Source organism: Perkinsus marinus (genome assembly GCF_000006405.1).
Source record: "Perkinsus marinus ATCC 50983 genomic scaffold scf_1104296962102, whole genome shotgun sequence".
Classification (NCBI taxonomy): domain Eukaryota; phylum Perkinsozoa; order Perkinsida; family Perkinsidae; genus Perkinsus; species Perkinsus marinus.
Genome location: NW_003205565.1, coordinates 32,015 through 44,334, shown reverse-complemented (window position 1 = coordinate 44,334; position 12,320 = coordinate 32,015). Strand labels below are relative to the sequence as shown.

Below are 12,320 nucleotides of genomic sequence, written 5' to 3'. Positions count from 1 at the left end.
CCGTTCGGTCCGTTCGCTTCGGGAGAACGCATCTCGGAGACCCCTCTTGAATGGTTTCTCGACTTGAGCCCTGAGAATTCAACTCGGCCAGGCTGATTCGTGTGTCGTGAATGACCAAATCTGGTCTCGAGTTTAGCGATTACTAGTCCTTCACTATGCAGGTTAATCGATACCACTCTACCGATAACCACCCCGATGACAGTCCGTCCCGAGAGGTTAGGTTCATGGATCTTCAGTGCGGCTTCCCGCAGACTGCAGGGCCGCAATTGGACTACAGACCGATTGGTGGGGGGTATGCTGCTCCTATCACTCGCCTGATGCGAAGATTGCCCTCGCCTAATGGAGCACTTGGTTCTTTCATGAAGTCGACTAACGGCGTGGCACGGGGCCCGATGATGAGGTACTTGCAACGCTTACTGTTGGATGGGGCGGAGGCTGCCGGACCCGTACCGCTCGACTGGCCGAAGCGATCACAAAAGCGAGAACCTACGCAGCGCGAACGGTGTGATTCTCCTCGACGCGCCCTACATGAGCATGATTTATCGAGAGAGTGGTATGAGAAGAAAAGCGAGGAGAAGATGCCTCATGATATATCACCTAGCAGAAGATATGCCGCCGAGCTGGAAGCGCAAATAGCGGAGAAGAAGGCGAGGGAGAGGCGAGCAAAGGAGGAAGAAGTGATGCGCGACCTAGTTCTTGAAGAGAAAGTCCAGAGAAGCCGGTAGTGAGTTCTCTGTGTGACCTGTAACCAAGCGTTCGCCTGGTATTCTAGTGCGGAGCAAGATTCATCGGGGATGTCGTCTGGGGTGATAGCGAGTCGGCGAATAGTCGGCAATCCTTTCGGACAAGTGGTAGTATAGAACCAACTCCCGTATGTGAACATGGTCTACTTCAGAGCAAGCTAGACGGTAATGGCTACGTGGAAGAGCAAGCACGTAGCGTGAGAGAGAAGGGCGCTGCACAACACCATCGGCAAGTGATCGATATTGATGCTGAGTGGGCTGAGTGGTACAGTAGGCATCCGGAGGCTGACAAGAATCGGAAAGATAGTAATCGTGGGCGTGTGATTCTACCTTCTATGTTCCATGGACTTGACTCTCTCAGATAAGAGTGAAGCCGCGCCAGAGACCGGTACGGTAAAGTCTGGTGAACATGGTTATAGGACAAGTGAAGCAGAGGTTACATGCCACAGTGGAGCTACCGGAGAAATCCGCCAAGCCTCTACTGCCAAGCTTGCGAATACCTCAAGCCAGTCGATTCTTGAGGGATCCAAATACAGCTTATTGGATCCTCCTGGCCGGCAGTTCAAAGTCAGAAGTCCGACACCCTCGTTGACGAGGTCGTTCCGAGAAAAGATATCCAGCCCGAAGTCCATCGACTATAAAAGGGAATTCGTGATTGATCAGTTCCGGATCGAAATGGACAAGTTGAAATCTGATATGGAGGTGCGCACGATCGCTCTAATGCTGAGTGCCGAACGGCAGTCTGAGTCTGCTGATGCTTCCTCAGATGAATAAGCAAAGACTGAGCCGTGAGGTAGATCACATCAAGTCCACCCGGCTGCTGCCATGCACGTCCGCTCTGATAGAAATATCGTCACCGCGGTGTTTGGGAGGGACGGCAGATGTGGGTGGAAAAGACGATGAAGTGAAGCTTGAGGATGCCCCTCTGGAATCGTGGAGGGAGGGTGGAAGCGTCGTTGATTTTGGAACGGCAACGAGCCGTCAACTTGATGGTTCGCAGAGAGCAACCGGCTCTCTCAGCGGCTTCGTGACGTGGTGTGAAGAAATGGGCTCCGAGGAGGGGGAAATAGAGGAGCTCAGAGAGCTTGAGATACACTCTCCAGCTGAGTACTTCAGTTCGAGTCCGAATCAGGAGACTGAGCGTCATATTGAACCTGGCATCTCATGAAACATAAAGCTCTCTGACGTTATTACTACTGCATCATGTATTCCTCAGACTTTAGTTCGATAATGGCTGTTCCGAGAGTGCGGGCAATTTGAACGTGCTTAGGAATGAGCATGGATCCTTCATTGCGTCTTTGGGAACTTGGAAGTGCGAATTCACTCAAACAGTCGCTCTGCGTTGAAGAGAACTATCCTACAGGGTTTGTGATGTTTCATTATTCTTGATGATCCTTCGACAGCCTGGCCGCCAGCTTTCATTTGCAGAGGCCTCCGCCGTCAATTCCGGTTACGAAGCTCCCGCTGCTGTTATTCACACTACAGGTAAGTGAGTTTCAGGTTGTCATTGCTAGTGCGCGCTTGCTTCACGATGCTTTCGAAATCCAGGAGCGTGCCGTGGGACTAAACCTCAGTTATTTGTGAACCCTTCAGATGATACTACCGGAACGTTCTCTACAGCGTCACGCTTTGCGGCATTGCAGCGAGCATACGCAGATAATCATTCGGAATGGATTCATCAGCTCAACGAGCGAACGCCCTATCACCTGTGGAAGGGCCCCGGCATCGTATTCACCCCCACTGGGTTTCAGATGCGTCTGCCTCGATTCCAGGATTGGTGAGCTATGCGGAGCCTTCCTTTGTCTGCTTGCGTGCTGAAGTTCAATCAAGGTACTTCATGGATGGTGAGAGTGTATTCGAGGATGGCCGGGAAATGGAGGTGGAAATTTCCGGAACTGGCGATCCAACTTGGGCAGTGAATAGGAGTAATCCCGAGCTTCGCTCCGCTGTAGGTTTTCACCTATTTTCCAGGCTACAGGGAACGGTCTAGTCTGAATATGCTCGCCGCGACGAATGCTAACCCCCGCATGTTTTGGCTCTACATGAGTGCTGCTAAGGCCTTCAACATCGACGTTGAATCCGAGATATCCTTACCGAATATGCGCTTGTTGCTGGGGCACTATAAGACGGCTTTGAGGTTCGTCCTTGGGACCCTCATTCTTCTCGATAATGGCATGTAGCTCTCTGGTCGAGCACATACCATGGGTCCGTGATAACCTGTCTTATGTGGGGCGCTTTAGGTGAAGTGTTGTTGATTTTGATTTCGCCAATAGCATCTTTTCGGCCACGGGAACTTATAGACCTGCATGTTGTTCCGAATGCAGGCGGCCATCAGATTCTCTTCAGACTCCTCCAGCCAGAGCTCGCCCATCAGGTGAGACGGGTGTATTTTCATCATCTCGATGCTGGAGCAGTAAGTCGGCATCGACCAGTGAACCTCACTTCGACACTCTTCAACACAGTTTATGATGTTCTTAAGTGAGTGTGGCTAATCCAGACTGGATCGCGGGTACGTGTGTTTGACCATCGTTCTGTGATTTTCCTGGGCCTGGGAATTTAGACTTCATTGGTAGTGTCAACTCTGACAAGACGTTACTCTGGACGATTCTCCTTGTCGCATTCATGAGCACAACGAGACTTTCATGAGTTTTATTAGCGATCTTGTGAAACGGATCTCATATGAAGTTCTAGATGGACTGTTTTACCATTCTTCAGGGAGGGTGAAGGGGAGTTCCATGTGGTAACCGACAACGAGGAGTTCATGCAGAAAGTTGTCGCACTGCTGCATGAGAAGGGGTAAGATGGCGTTATAGTATCGGTGAGCGACCGAACTCTGTAGTTTTACCTGTGTGCGGTACTCTCTGCGAACGTCCCAAAACTTCACCGTCCCTGCAGTTAGTTGGACGACCTGCTTTTGTATACATTGATCCGTCGCCATTCGTTAACTCGGCTTGTCTTGGCGTCGCTCGTACGCGTCTTGTCGACTTGTTTGGGGGGACCTTCTCGTCCATCTCAGCGATAAATTCCAGTCCGGGTATGAATATCCTTTTTATGGTACTACACAGAAGGATGCACGGAGCTTGCCAGACAACGGTAATCCATATCGGGTCAATGCATGCTCGGATTACGGAACCCGATATCTCACCACTCCCATTCGGTGGTATTATTGCATATCGTCCACGCGAAGGGTTCGTCGGTCTGATAGTTGGACCCTGGTGTCACAACTGGTGTGTGCGTGTCAGTATCTCGATTCGAGGGTCTCTAAAATGGGCGTTGTTGCGGTGAATGATCGGTCTTTTCAGCACCCCAGTACCTGGTTAGGGGCGTGTATCCTGGCGGGTTGCCGGGATTGATGCCAGAGAATGGAAAACGCGCTCGTACCGAGTCCAGGAGGTATCTACTGGATGCCGAGATTATCATAGATCGTGGAACGGACAAGGGGAAGATCAGGCTATGGGAGGAGAAGGCTATTGATGATTATAAGGGCAGTTTGAGGTGATAGTCGTGGGTACTTGGGCTTATTCAGCAGCAGGCTTCCGTGAACTTATAGTGCAATGCTGATATCTGTCGTCTCCGAGTTCCAGCGATAGTTCACTTTGGTGAGATCATCAGATGGCTTTCTTTATTGAGTAATCACTGGAAATGCGGGGTTTTATGACTGCATGTTTGTAGCAGGGGCCAGTCTAAAGAGATGATGTTTCACTCCACATGTATGTCTGCACAGGTATCATGGAGTGTGGTTGAAGCGAGTAAATCACCTGCCTAATTGGCGTTGGACGGGATGGACAGTGAAGCTGGCGAACGAGCGGCGACAATGGCTTGAAGGGAAGCAGACCGCTCTTGATCGGAAGCTCGCTAGGCTCAAACTCGAGAGTGGGAAAACCGAGAAGTGATGATGCATGAAGTTTCGATGTGTTTCTTGATTATCTGTGTATTGTGGTGTCCAGGGCGGTTATTCTCTTGAGAATCCTTGAAGTTCCTCGCATCCAATTAGGAAGAGCAATATATTCGGCCTTCGATTTCAGCTCACAGCAGGGCTCAACTGTCGTCAGTCATTAGTACTATTATGTTAGTATTATGTGTTGTGAAATAAATTTATTTTCTCACGCGTGTCGTTGATCTCCCTTAAGAGTGATAATTCCAGGTAGTTGTAGCTTTTCTCACACTCTTTCCACTTATCATGGGCTTTTTGGATGCCTACACTCCAATCCCTTTCGAGGAGGCTAGGAAGACGCATGAGGTAGCCATAACGATTTGATACCTGTTTCCACTCTGTGTGTCGCCAATCGAATAAGGAAATGCTCTTAACTCACTCTAGAGGGGGTAGGATGATCTCCAGTGCACATACAGATGTGCAGAATCTGCCCATGGAACCCTCCATGAGAATTCGTCAAGTACTAGTCCCATCCACAGGAACAGTGGTCGTTCGCTCAGGTGGTAAAGAGCTCTGCGATCGAGCAACTACTGAATAACTGGCAGCGTTCTCGGAATTGGACGAAGCCACTATGTAGGCTCAAATGGGGAGACGAGGTAGAGTTGAAATTGCCTCTTCTGGTGCATGGTTTGGAAGTATTCTGATATTAGATGGAATACATGCTCATCCAAATGGAGAAGGGGAAGCCACCCAAACCTTATTGCCATGCTGATGAGCTGATATCCATCCTTCGGAAGGGTGACGGCGACATCTGGCGACCTGAGTAAGTTGAGTACTCTCTTAGTCTTGTCTATTATCGATGTATATCATTACGTCGGCATGCAGCTGAAATAATGATGCCTTCTTAACTATGTTGTACTTGTTAGGTACGCCTCTTATATGGTAGAGGCAGTGTCGGACCCCCCGATGGATCTCGTTCAACCCGATTTTTCCGCCAGGGTTTTCGACAGCCTTCGTACACGTCGTAAACTGATCAAAGAGGTTTTACCCGATGGTGTTGAGCTTGCGAGCATCGCTGCCTTCCCTACGATGGGAGCTTCCTATACACACGATGGGGAGGCTCTCGGAGGCCCGGCTTCGAGAAGCATAATGGTGCCAGAGAGCGTCATAACCAATCATGCCAGATTCCAAACACTTACGCGGAGCGTTAGGAAACGCAAAGGAGCCAAGGTGGGACCGGAGATTCTCTGATCTGAATCAATTGCTCTAGTTCTCCTGTTGATGCTTGGGATACGCCATTAATGCGGTCTGTGTCCCCTTCACCAGCTAGCTACCATTTGCGTATTAGGCTACTCGTTATATGCGGTTAGGATTGGTTTCTGGCTGATTCTCCTTTGCCAATTCCAGGTGTGCATCTCGGCTCCGCTGTATAAAGACAAAAATACTCCCACCTGGGGTACCATCGACTGTGATCCGGAACTTTCGGCATGGGAAGTGCAGCAAAATGCTGCTATTGACGAGATGAACCCACTGAAGGGAAGGATTTATATGGACGCCACGGTCTTCGGCTTCGGGCAGAGCTGCCTACAGGTCGGTCAGCACTCACCAGCCTGCATTCGATGAATTCATACAGTGTGAAGCAATGGTTTGTATGGTGAGCTCCACTCAGATGACTTTCGAATCCGCAAGTCTGGATGCCGCCAGGGCCCTCCATGACCAGTTTTGTGTCGTTTCTCCGCTTTTTATGGCGTTGGCAGCAGCAGCGCCGTTCCAGCGAGGTCACTAGCGAGCCGTGTCTGGTAAATTCAACGTTGATCTTGTCAGGCTTAGTGTCGGATTACGATGTTCGGTATCAGCTGCTCAACCAGTGTGTCGATGATCGAACTCTCGCGGAGGCGACTCGAGGGAACGCTGTGTACAGACAACAAGGGCGCATGCCAGAAGTCATCCACAGGTAATAATAACACAGAGAACTGCTCCGCTTGACTCCTCACTCTCTCGTGGATCCATTGTTCGTAGATTGTCGGAGTATAGGGATATTGAATAGTCGTTTGTTCGACTGTACTCGGTATATTGGGTGTGCGGTTATTTAGTTCCCAATTCGTTGTGATTTCCGGTCGTTGATAGTTCGCCGTATTCAGATACGTCAGTCAGTGTGCTCAAGCAGTTAAGATGTCAGACCTGCCCGTGGAGCACCGTTCCGATCAGAAACTGAGACTCATCGAAGGCGGTATGGATGAGCCTCTGGCTGATTACATGGCCTACTGCTTCTATAGGTGAGCATTTGTTCTGATGGTCTAAATTCACAATAGCACTGGCATAATCTCTTTGCACTAGTTGTCTCTCCACATAAGCTTAGACAAATCCTTAGATCAGGGTTGGTCACTGCACTGCATTAATCGTCTCTTCAGAGACCCGATGATCATCTTCAAAGAGAGGATAGATCTGGACAATTCTGTCTCGACTGAGCATTTTGAGGGCATGTATTCAACGTTGTGCCCAATCGTAATACTTTCACGACTGGTTGGATAACTTTGAATCATTAACGCGCTAGGTGCGGCTGAAACCGCCACCGCCGGCCCAAGAGAACATTCATTGGCGAGTTGAGCTGAGGACGCCTGACGTTCAACTCAGTGATTTTGAGAATGCGGCGTTTGTTACTGTGGCGGCTCTGCTCGCCAGAGCTATTCAAAGACGAGCGACCAGCGCAGATTGTTGTGCTGGTGGTCAGGTGGTTCCCATTCAGGACTTTCACTTGGTCGATTATCTGCTCTATTAGGTTTCGGAGTTGATTCCGATTTCATTGTTACTGGAGAACATGCGTCGAGCACATAGAAATGATGCTGTTCGGAGAGTGAAGTTTTGGTGGAATGATAGAGGGGCTATTCAGGAGCGCACTATGGAGGAGATCTGGTACAGACGTTGTGGCATCCCACCACCCGGACCGCTATAAACTCAGTCCTCTGCTCCGATTCCTCACGATTGCACTGTTCCATCGATTACTGGGTTTTTCGCCAACGTTTGCTCTCGTCTGAAACAAGTTGTCTCTAGAATAGAGTATCATAGCAGTAGCTGCGACCGTCGTCAGGTGCTCTCCTGGAGGGTTACTGGACGTATGCCGTAGCGAGCTGTCCAAGGGTTATGCCGGTGCACCGTGTTGCGGCTCGGTCGGTCGTCGAAATGGTGTTCCAAAGGCTGCCTCCAATGCAGCTAAATATATCGATTTTCTGGAAGCAAGGATACGGGGCAAAGTATGAGGGCTAGCGCAGTAGAGTTTGGGCGCGGCATCCCTAATATCATGCTTTAGGTCATCACAGGAGCTCAATTTTTGAGGCGGAGGTTGTATGCCTCTAAGTCTTACAGCCAAGACTCGGTCATCACCCCAGATGCTGCTAGGGAGATAGCTGAGCTTTGTATACATATCGGTGACGCTGAGACTCTTGAGGAGCTCATCGGGATCGCCCCTGACATGTTCGAGTATTAGCTGATCACGTCTAGATCAGGATTTGGCTGTTTTCTCCACAACTTCATGTAGAATATTCAAGAAACACAGCCATGACTTTTTTGTTGGGTCATTTATTTCACTCTTGTTGATACTCTCTCACCGGGTAGAAGCCTAGTCAGCTTGCTATTCTAGACGGTCATCGTATTGCCAAGGCAACTAGCCTGTGCTGGGCTTGAGTTCCGAGTTCGAAACGATAAGAGTTCTCAGTTTCACCCCGTGCTTTAGAGAAAGGTAACATGCGCAGAAGTACAAATTGGCGAGCAGCGTGAGAACTTAGTAGACGGATGATTTTCACCTTATTGGGTACCACGATGCTCCACTCACGATCGGGAGTGGGGCGTGGGGGGAGGCCAATTACGACGATACGATAAGGAGAAGATCCTTGCTACATCGAAAAACGTGTCTCAATTCTCTTCTATATGCTTCCTCCCACCCTCGTTTCTAGGTCGGGTTAAGAACAAGGTAATCTCAGGGGACAAGTTGTATCGTGTAACCCCAAAATACAATAACGACTATGTAAAACAATTCAGATCACACTGATAACGCAACCAAGTAATCATAGCCACGCGAAAGAACAGCAAGATATCAGCTGTGCAAAAAGACAGCCTCAAACTCGAGCAGATCTGGCACATATCCATGCTGCCCGGACGTTGATCTCGATTGACACGGAATCATAAACACTTTTGGGTATTTGTTCGCGGCTATGAGGAGGTCATCTGAGCACAGTATTACAGCGGTGCTCCTAAGGACCCAATCAATCGAGCACACAGGGAGAGCATCGGAGTCTCCCAAGCAAGAATGGAGAGGGGTTTACATGTTGAGCGTCGCATTGTTGCAAGTAATACATTGTGAGATACGGAGCATACGACAGAATTGATGTCAGGATAACGATATCAATATCGGACTCACTTTTCGGATCGGTCTGATCTTGTGGCGACACTTCCAGCTGCTTTCCATCAGCTGCTGGCCCCGATATACATAATGTCCCTTTGCTGTCTTCATCCATACCAGCGGGAGGTGCACGGAAAGAGCTCACACCACGATTTGGGCTGATCGGAGAGCGCGTACGGAATATCCGACATCAATAACACTGCGATACTGAGGGTTGCTTCTTCTTATCGCACGAGCGAGAAGAAACACAGTATACTCGTAATGTAACGAGTTCGCTACGTGCCCATCCGGCTCACCTGTACAAGCGGCCATTATCCCAATACCATCGCTGATTGACGTTGGTGTTATGACGATCACATGCGAAGGCAATGACTTGAGCTCGACCAAATGGCTTATTCCCTCGATCAATGCATTTGTTGAAGCGTTTGTTAACCACTCTTGTTCCCGAGTAGCCCTATGAATAAACTCACCGTCCCTAAATAGGCGGAGATCTCACGCGCATCCATAGCATTCCACTGTCACGAGGATCGCAAGGTTTCAATCGTAATTCAGCCTGAGCGTTGACATCCTTGACGTGCATATCTTTGGTAGTACGAATCTAACAGCAAACCAACAATAGCAGAAATCTGAGCGTATATTGAATGTGGCAAGTTCCGCCACCAACTGTCCAGTGAAAGAATAAGTTGTGGCGAGAGATGAAGTGAAGTACCCCATAGGAAGTGAGATGCTGCTATTAATACCAGAGCCAGGCACAGACGACTTCTCTTATGCTTGATAAGGTGCACTTTATCGAGGAGCAATGCCTGGTTCTCGAACACGGACCAGAAGCGCTCCATGAAGCCCTCGTCGAACGACTTGCACTGCAGGCTATGCCGAACCTGATGATGAAGCCTAGTGATTCACGACTTACTGAGTTGAGATTGACAACCTGACCACCAACACAATACACTCACCGCCAATCTATCGCCGATATGAGGCCCCAACTGATGCTTCGATATTTCGCTTCTAGCAGCGGCGTGGTTGTCCAGGAACCAGCTCAGCTTCTCATCGAGATACAGCAACGCGGCGCGAGCATGATTACGCTGGACCTGAGTATCGGACCTGATACGGTGACCAATTCATCCGACCAATTGTGGCACCTGTCCACTTCTGACTTTATTCTTAGGCGCCGGCCTCTGGAAAATGTGACCTATCTTGGCTTGACGGTCAACAAGTATCTTTCCGCCACACATCCATACACGCAGAGATTGTTCGATATTCTCTCCACCCCAATCGAGCATACCTAGAGTTACAAAGAGGGTGCTGACGGTCTAAACTCATACTGCCCTACCTTGGTCGTATCCACCAGATTCGGTCCACCAACGTTTAGTCATCAGCTGGATTCCCCCGACTGCTATTGGCACCTCATCATTATTATCTTCGAACCAGTAGAACTCAAAGTTCCATTCAAACATCATCTTCGCTCCGCCCGATAAAGACATATGCTCCCATGAAGTACCTGACAGGTTCATCTATCGATCACCGTGAAGATTAATATCGTTTCTCACCATTGACGTTTGTAACAATAGGAGTGACGATGGTCTTGTAACCATTGCTAGTTATCATGTTTATCATGGACTGCATATAACCCGGTACAACTCTGCAATGGCCGTCCAGGAATAATATGTACGTACCCCTGGCCGAGTCAGCCCCAATTATCTTAGCGCGAATTAACCCTTCACGCTGCGGCAATCGTAGTATGCGTATCTTAGCCTTTTGCTCGGGTGTGAGACTTTGTAATACACCACCTTCCTCGAAGGACTGTACCACTAAAGGCTCTAATGGATGTTCTGAATTATCATCAACCACGAGAATCTCCGCCAAGAGGTCAGGAGGTGTGTACTCGAAGGTATAAAAGATAGTCTTTACCAGATAGTCAGCTTCAAATCTCGCTGGAATAACGACTGTGGACCCTGAGGAGTAACGGAGGCGTCTATGCTCTACCAACGTCAGTACGATGACACTAAGCGAAACACATCAATGACTGCACCTCTAGGGACGTACCAGGGAGGAGGTTCTGGACTTCATGCCGTCCCGTGCCTGGGTCGACCAGCACGACACCCGTCGAGCGAGACTGGGGAGAACCGTATGGCTTTAGTAACAGGAACAGGACGAAGGAAGCGCAGACTGGCGCCTGAGGTCAACAACAAGGAGTACTCTCTCCTTCTCGGAATCGTTTTTGTTATAAATCAGTCGCAGTGATGTCGCCTCGAACTACGTACGATTACTGTGGACCCGCCAAACGAATGTTCATCGAGAGGGTTATCCACAACCACCCGTCCCACTCGCTCCAGACTCACCAATAGGTGCATCATTCTGCTTCGTCTGAGACTACTGTCGGGAAGCTTCGTGCCGAGGCTCAGCGAGCCCGTCCCCACGAAGAGAACAGACGCAAGGATCACCATCAGCACACGCCCTGAGTGTTGCAGAGACAAGAACATCAAGACACTCCCTTGTGCTGAGTGAAGACCCTGGGACTACCAAGTGGACGGTTTGCTGGACCCAACCAACTCGCTATTATCATAACAAGGCCGATTTGAAGATACACTAGCAGCTCATTTCGCACACGATAAAGGAAGCCGATGAGGCGTCTCAGATATTCTCGGGGAGATCTGGGTTGCTCGGAGCGGTTGCCCATGCCGAATAAGACAATCAAAAAGTACTATCACTTTATTAGTCAACCGAGGGTAAAGAATACTTTTCTCTCATAAAAGCACCCTGCTACTGCAATGCCGCAACAATGAACAAAAATGGACCCTTGAGAGAGAATGAGACTGAGGGTCACAATACTATTCCTCAGTGGATAGCTAGGCTGTGGCCATCTATGGATCGACACGCGGCATCGATCTACCGTCCACATGATATCCTCTTTTGGAGGAGGCCTCCGGGGATCGGATAGTGCTGAAGTTGGGATATGCGACCGAGAGGCAATGACAATACCCATGAATTGACAACTGGAACCAAGCGCGAAATAGACAACAAAAATGGAATCCTAGACATATCGGCACCGCTCCCATTGGAATTGCATTTCAACTAGTAACGATTCTATTGTTGGCAAGCGAGGATGAATATCGATGAAAATAAATCCGGGTTGAATTACCTGTTGGCACGCTTCAACATTTTCACTCACATATAGTTACCGTTCGAGCCAGGCAATATCCGCTATATACAGATTGGCCGAAAAACTGGCGAAACCTACTTTAATGGCGCAAATTTGAAAGAATTAACCAAGGGAGTTGGCCTGCTCCTAACGGTACGATCTCAGCGG

The 12,320-nt window shown here is 49.3% G+C and overlaps 6 protein-coding genes across 6 annotated transcripts; 5 read left to right on the top strand and 1 right to left on the bottom strand.

The window, feature by feature from the left end:
- Nucleotides 1-494: 494 nt before the first annotated feature.
- On the top strand, nucleotides 495-677 carry Pmar_PMAR017260 (hypothetical protein; the record flags this gene model as incomplete). Its single annotated transcript, XM_002771987.1, has 1 exon — nucleotides 495-677. A coding segment is annotated over one exon (183 nt), but the record flags the coding sequence as incomplete, so codon positions are not given.
- Nucleotides 678-1,085: 408 nt separating this feature from the next.
- Nucleotides 1,086-1,517, top strand: Pmar_PMAR017259 (hypothetical protein; the record flags this gene model as incomplete). The annotated part of the gene is made up of 1 exon (XM_002771986.1): nucleotides 1,086-1,517. One exon carries the CDS (start codon nucleotides 1,086-1,088, stop codon nucleotides 1,515-1,517), a length of 432 nt encoding a protein of 143 aa, XP_002772032.1.
- Nucleotides 1,518-2,131: 614 nt separating this feature from the next.
- Pmar_PMAR017258 (hypothetical protein) lies at nucleotides 2,132-2,923 on the top strand (the record flags this gene model as incomplete). The annotated part of the gene is made up of 4 exons (XM_002771985.1): nucleotides 2,132-2,228; nucleotides 2,400-2,520; nucleotides 2,574-2,668; nucleotides 2,715-2,923. 4 exons carry the CDS (start codon nucleotides 2,132-2,134, stop codon nucleotides 2,921-2,923), a joined length of 522 nt encoding a protein of 173 aa, XP_002772031.1.
- A 1,544-nt stretch (nucleotides 2,924-4,467) lies between these two features.
- Pmar_PMAR017257 (hypothetical protein) lies at nucleotides 4,468-4,636 on the top strand (the record flags this gene model as incomplete). Its single annotated transcript, XM_002771984.1, has 1 exon — nucleotides 4,468-4,636. A coding segment is annotated over one exon (169 nt), but the record flags the coding sequence as incomplete, so codon positions are not given.
- Nucleotides 4,637-4,923: 287 nt separating this feature from the next.
- Pmar_PMAR017256 (Glutamate--cysteine ligase catalytic subunit, putative) lies at nucleotides 4,924-8,101 on the top strand (the record flags this gene model as incomplete). The annotated part of the gene is made up of 13 exons (XM_002771983.1): nucleotides 4,924-4,983; nucleotides 5,178-5,273; nucleotides 5,328-5,440; nucleotides 5,544-5,847; nucleotides 6,025-6,207; nucleotides 6,287-6,395; nucleotides 6,442-6,532; nucleotides 6,759-6,893; nucleotides 7,029-7,122; nucleotides 7,172-7,348; nucleotides 7,397-7,530; nucleotides 7,706-7,868; nucleotides 7,925-8,101. The coding sequence occupies 13 exons, from the start codon at nucleotides 4,924-4,926 to the stop codon at nucleotides 8,099-8,101; spliced, it is 1,836 nt and encodes a 611-aa protein (XP_002772029.1).
- A 611-nt stretch (nucleotides 8,102-8,712) lies between these two features.
- Pmar_PMAR017255 (UDP-N-acetyl-D-galactosamine:polypeptide N-acetylgalactosaminyltransferase T4, putative) lies at nucleotides 8,713-11,974 on the bottom strand. Its single transcript, XM_002771982.1, has 9 exons — nucleotides 11,353-11,974; nucleotides 11,057-11,186; nucleotides 10,561-10,965; nucleotides 10,344-10,511; nucleotides 10,153-10,295; nucleotides 9,967-10,101; nucleotides 9,510-9,891; nucleotides 9,032-9,467; nucleotides 8,713-8,838 (listed from the first exon to the last, which is right to left on the bottom strand). Exons 1-7 carry the CDS (start codon nucleotides 11,491-11,493, stop codon nucleotides 9,562-9,564), a joined length of 1,452 nt encoding a protein of 483 aa, XP_002772028.1. The 5' UTR covers nucleotides 11,494-11,974; the 3' UTR covers nucleotides 8,713-8,838; nucleotides 9,032-9,467; nucleotides 9,510-9,561.
- Between the last annotated feature and the right edge of the window lie 346 nt (nucleotides 11,975-12,320).